Source organism: Trichechus manatus, unplaced genomic scaffold (genome assembly GCF_000243295.1).
Source record: "Trichechus manatus latirostris isolate Lorelei unplaced genomic scaffold, TriManLat1.0 scaffold00187, whole genome shotgun sequence".
NCBI classification, from domain to species: domain Eukaryota; kingdom Metazoa; phylum Chordata; class Mammalia; order Sirenia; family Trichechidae; genus Trichechus; species Trichechus manatus.
The window spans coordinates 3,435,520-3,450,069 of NW_004444123.1; the positions used below are offsets into that span (position 1 = coordinate 3,435,520).

Consider the following 14,550-nt stretch of genomic DNA (forward strand, 5'->3'; position numbering starts at 1 on the left):
TCACGAGTATCACTTTATGTCCCACAGTCCAGTCCAATCCCTGTCTGAAGAGTTGGCCTCGGAAATTGTTTTAGTTCTCAGCTGATACAGAATCCGGGAGCCATGCTTTCCAGGGTTCTTCCAGTCTCAGTCAGACCATTAAGTCTAGTCTTTTTACTCAAATTTGAGTTCTGCACCCCACCTTTCTCCTACTCCGTCCGGGACTCTCTGTTGTGTTCCCAGTCAGGACGGTCATTGGTGGTAGCCGGGCTCCATCTAGTTCTGGTCTCAGGCTGATGAAGTCTCTGGTTCATGTGGCCCTTTCTGTCTCTTGGGCTAATATTTTCCTTGCGTCTCTGGTGTTCTTCATTCTCCTTTACTCCAGGTGGTTGGGACCAGTTGATGCATCTTAGATGGCCGCTTGCAAGCTTTTAAGACCCCAGATGTGAGGCTGAGATTCTTTATGTAGCTAAGTTCTTCCCATTTCTTGTTTTCCTCTTCTTTGAAGCCCATCAACCAGTAAAGCCAGTTGCTGTTGAGTCGGTTCGGACGCATGGCGACCGTTTATAGAGTAGAACCACACTGCGTAGGGTTTCCCAGGCCGCCTTTCAGAAGCAGGTTGCCAGGCTTTTCTTCTGAGACACCTCTGGGTGGGTTTGAACCGCCAAACTTTTGGTTAGTCGAGCGCTTAACCATTTGTTCTACCCAGGAATTTTTAAGCTCACAGATACTCTAAAACTTCCTTTTTTTAAAATCCATGTCTTCTATGGTGGGGTGAGGCGGAGAAGGTTGAAGGTGGAGAGGAAAAAATCCCAAATACATATATAAAACCCGTTGCCGTCAGGTAGATTCCAACTCACAGCGACCCTATAGGACAGAGTTGAGCTGTCCCATAGGGTTTCCAAGGAGCGGCTGGGGAATTCGAACTGCCGACCTTTTGGTTAGCAGCCGAACTCTTAACCACTACGCCACCAGGGTTTCCAAATATATATATCTATGTACGGTTACACATACATATGTATAAGTTAAACATCTGGTGGTCATTTCTAAATCGAGGACTGCCTATAATTGCAAAAATCTCACCCTTTGAGTCTCTTCTCATCACTTTTGCAGGGTGCGTACTGTCTTTGCAGAATATAAAGTATCACCCATTCCTTGTGGCTGCATGCTGGGTCGGTCAGCCAGCTGTTGTCATTTCCTGTCATTCTGTAACCGTATCATGTTTAACTTTTGCTTTGGGGTACATTAAAAAGATTGCTTTTGTTCGTTTTATTTGCACTGTTTCCTGTTAAGTGTTTCAGACAGTAACTGCTTCCATAGATTGCCATTATACACCCTTCATTCATGTCTAAACCAGAGTTCTAAGCTAAGAGTTGATTCTGGAACCTCGGTAATCATTTGAAGATCTTACTGATAGGGATTAAATATGATGTGAAATTGTTTTATTGAAAAGCCAAATGTGACATAAAATATATTATTATGATTATAAAGTTGCTAACCATATCTGTGCCAGAGCTACTTCTTAATCGTAAAGAAGTGAGAAACTACTGTCCCTTTGTGTTTTATTAACACTCACTCTCAGCCTCCAGAATGACTGGCTGTATCCGTGTAAGCCTGTTTGGTCCCTCCTGGTCTTTCAATATATCATTTTAGCACCTGTGTAACCAACTTGATGAATTTCTAGTTACTGAATGCTGTATTGCCATTTCCTAAGGAAGAAAATTCTATTCATTGCTTATAGGAATTTTTTAAAGGCAAGATAATATATGTATGTAGGAAAATATGTGATCTTTTTTAAATTAATTCTTTGTATTTTGTCCAATATATTTTTGACAGGCACTATAGAACGGCATTGGGAATATCTATATAACCATAATAAAGAAAACACAAAGATCCTAGGAGACAAAAATGTCAACCCCAAATGTGAAGACAGTGAGAACAAGTTTGACTTTTCAGTGATATCCTATAATATACTTTCACAAGATTTATTGGAAGACAATTCACATCTCTATAGACACTGCCGGCGGCCATTATTACACTGGAGTTTTAGGTTTCCCAATATTCTGAGAGAAATTAAACACTTTGATGCAGATGTAAGTGCAAAATATCATTAAAATTCTTCACTCAAGAGAAAGTTGGGTTAAATGTTTCATTTGTGCATTTGTGAACTAAATGATTTAACCTTTTTGTTTGTGGGGTAAGGAGAGATATTCAACAGTAGTGATGGAACAGGGCTGAACAAAGCATCACGCCTTCCAGAGAATCCTTTGCTAATGGCTGTTGGTATCAATCACCATCTAACTTTTCAAAAAGGATCCAAAAGCTTTCAGTATTAGTTTTGAGATAGGAACTGGAAACATTAAGTACTCAGTATGAATTTCCTTTGATTTGAAATTTATATTTAATCATGTAAAAATTTAATCTACATGATGGCATGCAAAGAAATCAACCTCTTAAGAAAGGACCAGAAGGATTTCATGCTAATGAACATGTGAATTTGGGGAAAAGAAGCTGGCATGTAACTTAAAAATACTTCCTTAGGAAAATACTGATTTTTGGATAGTAAGAGAGCTCCATGTCATTGAAGGCCGGGGTTTTTGGAGTCATCAAATTTGGAAACATGAGTTTGATAGCTCTGTGAATAATAAGAAAAAAGGATTATAAGTCTTTTATTTCAGCTTCCATCAGATTTGAAATTTTAGAAGCCTGTTTTTAAAGATGAAAGCACCAAAAATTCATGTCTGCATCTCTGTTTATATTTTAATTCAAGTCATTCTTTTCTTCCAAGGTACTTTGTTTGCAAGAAGTTCAAGAAGATCATTATGGAACAGAGATCAGGCCAAGTTTGGAATCATTGGGTACAATGTATTTTTTATTTTAGCCAAATTTACTCTGAAAGATTTATGTATGTTAAAGCATGACTTGCTAACAAAGATTTTGTCGCATATTTGGGCCAAAAAAATCTTGATTGAAAACTTAATACCTGTTTTAAAAGGTCAGGAAAAAATGGAAGTATTTCAAGTGGAAATGACTGTGTTGGTATATAATTTTAATTCAGATGGAGAGGTGTGTAAGGATCTTTCAGTAGCTTTCTTTCCTAGAGTTGTTCTGCCCACCACTAGCACTCTAAGATTGTGAACTCCATGAGGTCAGGGACATTCTGTCTAGTACGTGTTTTAACACCAGCGTCTACCAGTGCCTAATGGATAGAAGCTGAAGACCTGTTGTAGAAAACATCTTCTAGAAAACAGGTTATTTGTGGTCGCATAAGTTGAGAAATGCTGCCTACTTTGCCCCTTCTTATTTGCTCCTTCAGCAGACATTTTTTGAGTGTCTGCTATATACCGTGCTTTATGCTAGGCAGTGGGCATGCAGCAGTGAGCAAAACATAAAAATCTCTGCCCTTGTAGAGCATATATGCTAGTGGAGAAAGGCTGATGAATAAGTACATCATATATTATTATGATAGTTTTCTGGAGAAAAGCAAGAATAGGGAAAGTTTCTATTGTAAATGAAAGGATCAGACAAAGACTCAGGGAGAAGGTGACATTGAGCAGACTTGAAGGAGGTGAAGGAGCACGCCACACCCAGAGCATTCCAGGCAGTGGAAATAGCAAGGGGAAGAGGCCCTGTGGTTGGAGTGGAGCGAGGGGGGAAAAGATCAGAGATACGGTGGCATAGAGGGTGAGGAGACAGGTTAATGTACGGCCTTACCGCCATTGTCATGACTCTGCTTCTACTAGGGTGGAGGCGGGAGAGTGATGACACACGCTAAAGACTTATCAACATCCTACATAACCGACGTCTGCAGGATACACTTCGGCAAACGCGTTGGAGAGCTCTGTTTTGACGTGTGTGTGAATAAGATTCTCTTCATTTGTTTTATAGGTTATCACTGTGAATACAAGATGCGGACAGGAAGGAAACCTGATGGCTGTGCCGTTTGCTTCAAACATTCCAAATTTTCGCTCTTGTCAGTGAACCCAGTGGAATTTTACCGCCCTGATATTCCTCTGTTGGACAGAGACAATGTTGGATTAGTGTTGCTCCTGCAGCCCAAAATTCCATGTGCTGCCTCTCCCGCGATCTGTATAGCTAACACACATCTGTTGTATAACCCAAGGCGAGGTGACATTAAGCTGACCCAGCTGGCAATGCTGCTGGCAGAGATCTCCAGTGTTGCCCATCAGAAAGATGGCAGCTTCTGCCCTATTGTTATGTGTGGTGACTTTAATTCCGTTCCTGGTTCTCCACTCTATAGTTTTATAAAAGAAGGAAAATTGAATTATGAAGGACTTGCCATAGGAAAGGTAAGTACTCCTCCTTCATTATCAGGAGGTGGACCTGGTTGTCTGGTTCATCGTAATGTTGTGTGGCTGTTCAGAAACTTCAGCTGGTCCAGTAGCCTCGGTTCACCAAGCTATAATGGTTTTCCCCAACTAGTAGTAAGTAATTACATTCACTTGGTTGCATTTCATCTTGCTCACCTTTCTGTGGCGACATTCTGCTTGGAGGAATAACAAACAGAAAAAAAATCCCAGGTGAGAGAGATCATTAAAAGATACGGCTACTTCGTAAATAAGGGGCCACTAACCAGGCAGCAGAATAGAATTTTCAGTGCCGGATGTTGGCAGTAAAATAATGCTTTGATTTTTTATTTTTTTTTTGAAACAGTAAATTAATACTTATTACATAAATTTTTCTTTACGTAATGATATTTTATTCTTTAGTATGTTTCTCTTTTTTTTTTTTTTTATTGTGGTTTCCTCTACTCATTTAGAGCATTTGATCTTCTGTATATTTAACCAAAATAAGCTCTCTACCACTGGAATTCTGAGTGATAGTTAAAAATTTTATAGGAGTTGATTTCTTCTCAGTATTTTATATAATAGAAGCTGTATTGTAGGATAGGAGCCCTGGTAACACAATGGTTAAGTGCTCAGCTGCTAACCGAAAAGTTGGCAGTTCGAACCCACCAACCACTCCATGGGAGAAAAGAAGTGGCAGTCTGCTTTCATAAAGATTCCAAACCGAAACCAAATTCCAACTCACAGTGCTCCATAAAGATTATAGCCTTGGAAACCCTATGGAGCAGTTCTCCTCTGTCCCATAGGGTCACTATGAATCAGAATCACCTCAATGGCAGGGGGTTGGCCATGAATTTTGCAGGAGGCAAAGTGGAACAGCAACATTAGTTCAAAGCTGATAGAGCATTTGGATGTCCAAATTAGAGAAAAACGTGCAGGAAAGATAGTCCTTTTCCTGGAAATGATAAGTGGTTTCTGAACTGTATTTGAATAAGATTTTATGTTACGAGCACACATAAGCTCTTAAAACAATGAATAAAGGGCAATGTTTATCATACTTGGAAGACCTTTTTTTTAAGACAAACTTCTCAGTACATAAACCCTTTAAAATCTGTTCACTTAAGATACCTGTTGAAATTTTGTTTAGGTATCTGGCCAGGAACAGTCTTCACGGGGACAAAGAATTTTATCTATTCCAATTTGGCCCCCAAACCTAGGTATCTCACAGAACTGTGTGTATGAGGTACAGCAGGTTCCAAAAGTAGAAAAGACAGGTAAGTGTTTGCAATACATTTTGGCCATCTTCTCACTGATAATGGTCCCTTTGAAGACATAAAATTATATTTTTAAAGGGGTAACATCTCAGAGATGAATATTCATATATATAGTATATAGTTATTTCCTTATTCCTTTTTTTTTAAAGCTCTAAATTTACCTTTTTTAAGTTGAACAACCTCCAAAATTATCATTGATGAATTATTTGCATGTTGCTTTGGAAATGTTTGCTTTTTATTTTTGCTCTCTTAATTCTGGAACATGTAGATTCCAGGATGAAACATGTCATTCAGCATCTATCTAAACTACAATTGTCGTGAATATTGTTTATAGAGTAAGAGAACTATATTAAGGCAAACTAGAGCAGAGCAGTATATTAACAGTAATAAACTCTGTTTTTACAGATGATAATCTGACACAAACACAGCTGGAGGAAACAGAGGTCATAGTGACACCTGAAAAGTGAGTTCTGGAGAACAGCAGCAGACATTTGCTGAACTTCCGTCGAGTTAAGAAATGCATTTCTCAAAAATCACTTGGATAAAAGAATGAAGAAAATGATTATATTCTGTGCTGGTAAAGAATGCTTGCTCCTGAGTCAGATAGACCTGAGTTCAAACCCTGACTCTGCTACTTTTAGCTGTGTGATCTGGAGCAAGAAATTTCTGCCTGAGGCTCAGTTTCCTTATCTGTAATTTGAGTTGCTGTGAGGATTAGATGAGACAAAATAGGTAAAGCATGATGTTTGACACATAATAAGTGTTTAAGCAATGTTATTAAAAGGAATTAGCTAGTACACTTTGAAATTTATTGCATCGTATTTTTAATTAAACAGAGGTCAAGATCATAAAAAAAAAAATCATCCAGATCTCAAAGGATCCTTAGCCGTTTCTGAGTTACTAGATCTCAAAACAATTTATAGGAGAATTGATCCGAAAAAGAAATATATGCCGGTAGAAAAGGTCATTTTCCCTTATCTTTTAAACTGTAGGAGAAGGTCATGGGAGGTGCAGAAATGGCAATGCCTGGGTTTCTTACCATTGAAGAAGCATAGATGCTCAGGCCTGCGCTTCAGAAGGGCATGCAGGTTATTCAGCAGGAGGAGACTTAAATTTCATCTCTTTGGGAGATGCTTGAAATGCCTTGATTTTTTAAAAATATGCTGGCTCTTTTGTAGTTTCGATTGTTGTTTTAACATTTACGTTTAGGAAACAAGTTAGAAACAACTTTCCTTCGTTTTATCTGCTTTCTCCTCCATCTTAGTTTATATACCTTAATTGTTTTGAGAAAAGATTATCTCATAAATAAGAACCTAAGAAAGGAGGCAATTTTTTTTAATTTTTAAAAGTGAATACTTAAAAATTTATGATTAAAGTTTTCAAATATACTAAAAATTTCCCTGAGGAAGAATAATAAAGAAGGCTAACAAATACTTAGTTTTAAGTAAATTTTAAATCTTTTTATAATCAGATGGGGTAAAATACACTTTTAAGCAGTGTGTTTATATACACAGATTATATCTATAAAATGAAAAGCAGATATGGTTGACAGATCTACGCACCTACTCCTCACTTATTGACATGGTTACGTTCCAAAGACCAGGTAGTTCTGCGAAAATAGGCAGTATTTTTTTTTCTGTTTTCAGACCATTTGTCTGATTTTTTTTATTTAGAAAATACGATCATAGAAATAAAACAGCTAAGATTTACTAACATGCTCATTACTGTGACAAGTCCAGTTATGGATTATTCCTCTGCGGAGAAGGAGGCTTGGAGGAGAAGAAGCTGGATAGAAGCCAGGCTGTGTGACTGGAGGGTCCACGGCTTAACCACTTCCCCTTCCTCCTGTGCTGGCTCAGAGCTTCCCTTGCGGAGCCACCTCCAGGGCTCCACTCCCACCCCTGCAAGACCTGTGTTCACCACCCAGGAGCCTGCTCTGCCCTCTGGGCCTGGCAAGACACCAGGGACCTGGGCTTCCCGTGAGGGCGCTGGGAACCTGGCCACGCACCCAGCCCCAGCAAGCTGGAGGCTTTAGGCGCAGTTTGCTTCGCTTGGGGATGTCATTAAACTCGCGCTCATTTTTTCCAGACACTCTGTCCAGTGCCTCTTTCTTTCCTCCCTTCCCACCTGATAGCTGTTCTGAGCTGCAGGGCCTCAGGCTCCATAGGAGCTGGGAACCTAGAACAGGTGCCCGCTGGCTGGGTGCTGCTTGCACGTGTCCACCTGGAGGCCGTGGCCACGGAGGAGGCCAGCTCCGCACAGCAGCTAGACACAGCATCCCACCAGCAGGAGGGAGCGGGGGCACAGGGCAGTGCGGCCCAGGTTCCCGGAGGCCCCCGGAGACCCTCTTCGAGGGAGGGGATGCTCCACAGCCATGGTTGCCGTGCCCGCCACCTTGTGAATGTGCAGTCGGATAGTGGGTTTTTTTTTTTTTTTTGCTGTCATAAGTGCAAAATGTCAGATAACAAGATAGTCGGTAGGTGAGGAGTAGGTGTATTACATTTAATAATATCGTAAATATAAGTCCCTATTCATAAAAAAAGTTCTTAAAACTTGGAAGGACACTTAAGGAATTGCCTTTGTTTGTTGTCATATGCGCTCTTTAAAAGCAAGGCCAACATCTTTGTCTGTGTATCTCAGCACCTGAGTCAGTGCCCAGAGCTTAGTAGATGCTTGGTAAATATTTGTTGAGTGAGTTTAAAAAAAAATTTTTTTTTTTTCTTGTCAAATTTTATTTTCCTTCATGACATGTAAGATCCGTAAAGTTATGGTGTGTTAACTGAAAATGATTTTTAAACCCCTTACCTGTAACATCACATGTGTTTATAAACAAAAAAAAACTCAAACCTGTTGCCATCAAGTTGATTCCAACTCATAGTGACCTGTAGTGCAGGGTAAATGTAAACCAGCCTGTTTTAAGGTACAGTACAAAATATCTCCGAGGTTGTAACAGGAGCCCAGGTGGTGCAGTGGTTAAGTGCTTGGCTGCTAATGGAAAGGTTGGTGGTTTGAACTCACCAGCTGCTCTGTGGGAGAAAGATGTGGCTGTCGGCTTCTGTAAAGATCCCAGCCTTGGAAGCCCTGTGGGGCAGTTCTGCTGTGTCCTACAGGGTCGCTGTGAGTCAGAATCAGCTCAGCAGCACACAACGACAGATTGTAACATTAATAGAGAAAAATGTAGCCCCTTTGACACCAAAAGTCTGGTGGGTTCCAGATTGAGTTCTTGAAGGCCACTTTGATTTTCTTTCTTAAAAACACAACAGAAAAATTATAGCATATTTTTATGCAAATAACGCATGCCTTCCATGTTTGTTTGCCAACTACGCCCTCCCTCTGTGAGGTATTTTCGTAAGCACGCTATGCTAATTTTTTTGCAGCAACGTGAAAAAAAATTGGCATAGCAGCGCGTATGGAAGTCCCTCTCGGTGGGAGGGCAAGGTTGGCGAACAGACACAGAAGTTACACATTACTTGCAGAAAAATACAGGAAGGTGTTTTAGAATGCAATGTTCAGTAGTATGTGGAGGCGCTCAAGCATGTTATAATTAATAAAAGATGACATCAATATGTTAATTATTGAGCTTTTTTCCCCCCTTGTATTGTAGCATTGTTGTTAATGGATTTTGAGTATCATCACATGGATATGTAAATGTCAGATTATTATATGTTCTGTTTAAATAAAGCTTGTCCTAATGGCTGGCCTTAGTCTGAAAATTAAATGATAAAGGACTTTAAATAGGAGAAACTATAGAAATCGTGAAACTCAGTGGAGGCTGAATACTTTTTCTTTTCAATTTAGGTTATCTTCAAATTTACAGCATCATTTCAGCTTGTCATCTGTTTATTCCCATTACTTTCCTGACACTGGGATTCCAGAAGTGACCACTTGTCACTCCCGAAGTGCCCTAACTGTGGATTATATTTTCTACTCTGCAGACAAGGAGGAGGCTGCCCAGGAGTCAGGTATTATCCTGCTCGCTAGCACTGGGGTTGGTAGGTGCTGGTGAGTCGATTCTGACTCATAGTGACCCCACGTAACAGAGTAGAACTGCCCCGTGAGGTTTTCTAGGCTGTAATCTTTCTGGAAGCAGATCACCAGGTGTTTATCCCGTGGAGCTCCTGAGGGGACTTGAACACCAGCCTTTCAGTTAGCAGCCGAGCACTTAAGCATTTGCACCACCAGGGCCTCTTAGCACAGTAGCTAAGTTCTCAAGGCTGAGACAGAGAAAATTAGCTAAACTTCCAGATGAAGTTCTGAATTTTTATTTTCAAATTGACAGGTTGCTAATATATTTGAAGAAATCCGTTAATTACCCGTGTATGGCGAGGGAGGCCGTGAAACACCCCAAAGCAAATTATTACCTCAGAGGTACATTCTCAGCTTTGTCCTCCAGTTTCGGTCATCTTCGGAGTTACAGGGCTTTATTGTTACCCTTCGGTTTTTTACCTGCCGTGAATTCCCCGTGTGTCCTGTGACAGCGGCTGAGTAACTGGTGTTAATGGTCTGCTGACATTGTCCCGAGGCCCGCTGCCCTCATTGCACGGCTGGGCTTGTGCCGCCAGCAGCAGTTTTGTCACGTTGACCCTGGAAGACCGGATCTTTCTGAAGAATGGTCTGTACTGTGACACTGTGTGTTTTCAGAAAGCAAAGACGAGAAGATACGTTTCCTTGTATGATTCAGTGAAAATCAGGTTTAAAACATTAACCAGAGGCTTTAAAGTGGAGAAGAAAATGCAGTTTAAAATAACTGGAAGTCAAAAAAGAGCATTCAGAAAACTTTGAAAATCCAAAATTTTTTCTTTTCTCCTCTCCCTTTCTGATCGTGTTTCCCCCTTACTGGGGATAACCTTATTAACACTCAGGAGCGGCTTACTGTTCCACCAATTAGATCATCTCTACAAAACGTGCAAGTTCTGATAGTTGTCATGCTGATAAAAGTTCACTAGGTGGCAGGAGAGTCATGGACCGGGGTCTCAGATCTCTTAATATTATAAGAGCGTGTCATTTTTTACTCTTTCTGTGGGTGGTGATTCCCTGAGGCCAAATTAACGCTAACTTATTTTCCAGTCACCTTATAAACTTGGTACTCAGCTGTGGCTTATAAACCTGCTGGCCGTTGTGGTTTTATGCAGCTGCAGAAGAGTTACTGGATGAATTTCTTATGTAATTGTCAGTCTTAAATTACTCTTTACATTATGTGTTATGTTGATATTTTTATCTAAAGATTATTTGCAGAACTTGAAATAGAAGAAATATTTGAAACAGGAAAATCATCAGAAACCGCTGTCTCTGACATTCTAATTAGATTGTTGCAAACCAAAACCACACCCATTGCCGTGGAGTCAGTTCCAACTCATAGCAGCCCTGTAGGACAGAGGAGAACTGCCCTGTAAGGTTTCCAGGCAGCGGCTGGTAGATTCGAACTGCCAGCCTTTTGGTTAGCAGCTGAGCTCTTAACCACTGCATCCCCCCAGGCTCCTATTCCATAAAACTTCAGTCATATTCTAAAAAATGTTTCATAGTAGTCTTCTGGGGGGTCTCAAGTTCTGTATCCTTGTTGAGAAAACAGACTGTATGATTAATTTACAATAACCTCACGACGGTTTCACTGAACATGTTCGCTTTCTTCACATAGGAGCTGCAGTTGGTTTGGTGGGTGGCTTGAAGCTTCTGGCTCGACTGTCACTTCTTACGGAACAAGACTTATGGACTGTTAATGGACTTCCAAACGAACACAGCTCCTCGGATCATCTGCCTTTGTTGGCTAAGTTCAGACTTGAACTCTGACTCCTCCTTCATCACCTACTTCAATTTCTTCCCATCTCATATTCTTTTCAGATAATGTACAGTCGTCACGAGTTGGCATGTTATTTCTGTGCTGTGGGATTTCTGAAGAGACTGTTAGGCGTGCTTGAAGCAGATGGTAGAAGAAACAAGTTTACAACAATTTTCTTTTTTAAGAATGAAAAATATTTTCCTGACAAGTGAGGTCTAAATGCTCTTTATTGTAAAAGAGATGTAAATTTTTTTATTGTAAATCTTAGTAAAATTGATGGTGATTTTTAAAAATAGTGCATCTTCTTTAGTCCTCTTAGTAAAGACTTTCATGTTTTTGACAAGCTTTCCAGTGGATCCAAAGTATCTTTGAGTTCTTGCAAACCACAAATCGCATATACACGTCAGACATGTGTGAAGCGTGCAAAACTCTGGTAGTGAGATACCCACTTGGAGCTGTATTATTCTCAAGTAGTAATTTCAATTCCTGGTTTTAATGACTTTATTTCTAAAATATGGTCTTTTGTTTTCTTTTACAATGATTCACCAGCGTGAAGAGATGGTGCTGACATTTTTTATGGAGTGGCTAAGAGCAGGTCTAATAAATCCTGCAGTTGATTCTGTATAAGTGTTTGAATCAAAAAATTTAAAGTGACATTAGACATTGGATCAAAGAATGAAGTGCATTTTGACTAAGTAGTAATTTTACACGGAATTATGAACATTTTTACAGTGGATTTTCTTAAGAGAATGCTTTATCTTAAATAGGAAAGCCACTAGTTAGTTCATAACCTTGGGTTTTATAAGTTTTTGTACCAAAGCACAATTATTTTTTAAAAATTGGATGAAAACCCCAAAGAGGGCATATGGGTTGTAAGGATTTGCCTAGTAAAAATTGTAGTGAGTACTTTTAAATGTTTCTCACTGTTTTTTTGTTTTTGTTTTTATTATAGTATTAACTATAGTTCTAGGTTTTTCCACGTTTTCTAGTAATAGTTGGTAGAATATTAAGATACATCCTAATTAGCAGATAGAGTCATCATCAAATTATAATAATAGTATAATTACCCTTTTTAGCGTTGGGAAGAGAAAAATGGAAACTCATTTGATTAATCATTGCTTTGTGTTTTGTGAATTCATTAACAAATAACTATCTACAGATCATTGTTAACAAACTAACCCCCCTGAAAACTTGTGTGAAAATTTAATGGTTTATATCCTGGTTCATATAATGTGATTGCAGGCCTTTTTTTGTGTGCTTCACTTTGGTAGAGTTAATTCATAAAATTGCTTTCTACTTTAGCTTATAGAATGAAGTAGTATTTTGTGGACTGGAGTCCAAAGGGTCAGTGTAACATTCTCGCACATTTTGAAAGCTCCACTAGAAATATTTATCCACTAGTCTTTACTTTTTTCAGTCAGAAGAGTTGGTAACTCTACTGAAGCTTTGTATATACCTTCCAAAAGCAATAAAATCTAGTTAATTGCTAAAACCAAATCTCCACGCTGTCTCACATGCCATACTATCCCAGTTTTAAATGGAAAGAGGAATTGTGGAGTCGTGAAATTTTGGTTTTACCTTTTGATATCAAGATAGTATGCATGTTTGAAACTTCATCTTGTTTGAGAATTTAGTGACTCTCTGCTTTTAATCCTTTGCTTTCTTAAAAGTCAAAGCTAGAGATCCAGAGAGTTCAAGGGGCTGGGGAGACAGGTCAGGTCATGTGCACTCTGTAAATCACCTGATAAATTATTCTGCTAGCACACTGTGCCTGAAGGGCTTGTGGTGGGTGTGCTTAGGTGTAAGCTGGTCTGTTGTCCCTTCCAAGCTACTCCATTACCCTTTCCAGCCTTTATTACCCAGGGTGATGCTGAAAAATGAATAAACTGAGATACACCAAAATGGGGATGTTGAATACAGAATCTGAAAATTGTGAAGGAAGACAAAGCGAGAGAATAGTAAATTAGCTCCCTAAAACAAGTATGTAAGGAGAGGACAGGAAAACAGCACACCAGCTTTCATTTTTAGCCGAAGTTCCCAGGATGGTTTTATTAAAGTCTCATGCTGTATATAAACATCCGAGTGATGAGACAGACATTCACTTGAAACATGCACTTATCTGGCGTTCTCTAAAATACCCCTGTACAAGTTTTCCTTTCCTTAGAAAAATACCACTCAAACAATCACAGTTTTTCTTAAAGATTAAAAAAAAAAATGTATTGGCCAGAACAAAGTCCAAGAGAATAAACAAATTCAGAATTGTGTATGTCAAAAAACCTGTACAAGATTGTACATAAAACGAGAGCTTACAAAAGGCTCAGGTATGAGAAGAATACTGAGTTAAAATTTCCAAAGCACTGTTTACCTAGCTATTAATAAAATCCTTAAGAAATAATTGACTTAGAAAAAGTGTAACGCTCATGATTTCAGTGTATAGAAAAAATAAAGTATACTCAAAACACAACATAGAGTGTGAAATCAGTGTATAGAGAATATAAAGTATACTCAAAACAGCACAACGTAGAGGCTAAAATCAAGATTCTGTCATTCATTTAAACTTTGCATATATTGCCATGATGGCTTAAGCCTATAATTGATCTTGCATTAATAACTTTTTTAGAACTAGATTTCAAATCACACTTTCAGTTTTATCTTTTGAATTATAGCCAGTCTGACGATCAGTTTTGGGGGGGTAAAATATGTCATTTTTTTTCTTGCCTTAATAGTGTTTAAATTATTGCCCTAGAATTTAGGGGTTTGGTGCCTTTCCCTTATCTTTTTAGAAATTAACATATTCCATAGGAAATCAGAATGACAACTAAAAACATTTTAAATGAATTTTCATGTTTCTGTGATTACCTTTTGCTTTTGGAAGTGAATTTTAAAATTGAGAAACGAGGGTGGAAGAAGTTAGGTTACTAATTGAATCGTCAAGCCAGTTGACAGTTTTAAGGCTTATGTATCAGCACATTAGAAACGGTTTGTATTCCTCTTCTTTTCCCCTTTTTTGTGGGTGACAAGAGGCTGTGCAACTATTTGACATTCTGTATTTGAGAAGGGACAGTAGTAACACTGAGCACGTCCTTTTCCAAGCTCTTCGAATGTTGCACATGGTATGACTGGATGTGATGAAGTTTCAGAGTGGTAAACAGAAGGCGTGTATCTGTATAGAAATGGCTAAGTCAGTATTGCTCTGGAACGATGAGACGGCTCA

General features: G+C 39.0%; 1 protein-coding gene across 6 annotated transcripts in view; it reads left to right on the forward strand.

Moving 5' to 3' along the window:
- Nucleotides 1-11,631, forward strand: part of ANGEL2 (angel homolog 2) — a 17,357-nt gene extending 5,726 nt beyond the window's left edge. Inside the window, exons 2-9 of one of the 6 annotated variants that reach the window (XM_023741720.1) lie at nucleotides 1,816-2,072; nucleotides 2,768-2,837; nucleotides 3,868-4,289; nucleotides 5,434-5,560; nucleotides 5,966-6,023; nucleotides 9,436-9,522; nucleotides 9,840-9,928; nucleotides 10,628-10,917. In XM_023741720.1, coding sequence (XP_023597488.1) covers nucleotides 1,816-2,072; nucleotides 2,768-2,837; nucleotides 3,868-4,289; nucleotides 5,434-5,560; nucleotides 5,966-6,023; nucleotides 9,436-9,522; nucleotides 9,840-9,928; nucleotides 10,628-10,638 — 1,121 coding nt within the window. In that variant the 3' untranslated portion in view covers nucleotides 10,639-10,917. Of the gene's footprint in view, nucleotides 1-1,815; nucleotides 2,073-2,767; nucleotides 2,838-3,867; nucleotides 4,290-5,433; nucleotides 5,561-5,965; nucleotides 6,070-9,358; nucleotides 9,523-9,839; nucleotides 10,935-11,195 lie in introns of those variants that run through there. The other 5 variants (XM_023741719.1, XM_023741722.1, XM_023741721.1 and 2 more) reach the window with 5 other exon arrangements.
- The last annotated feature ends 2,919 nt before the right edge of the window (nucleotides 11,632-14,550 follow it).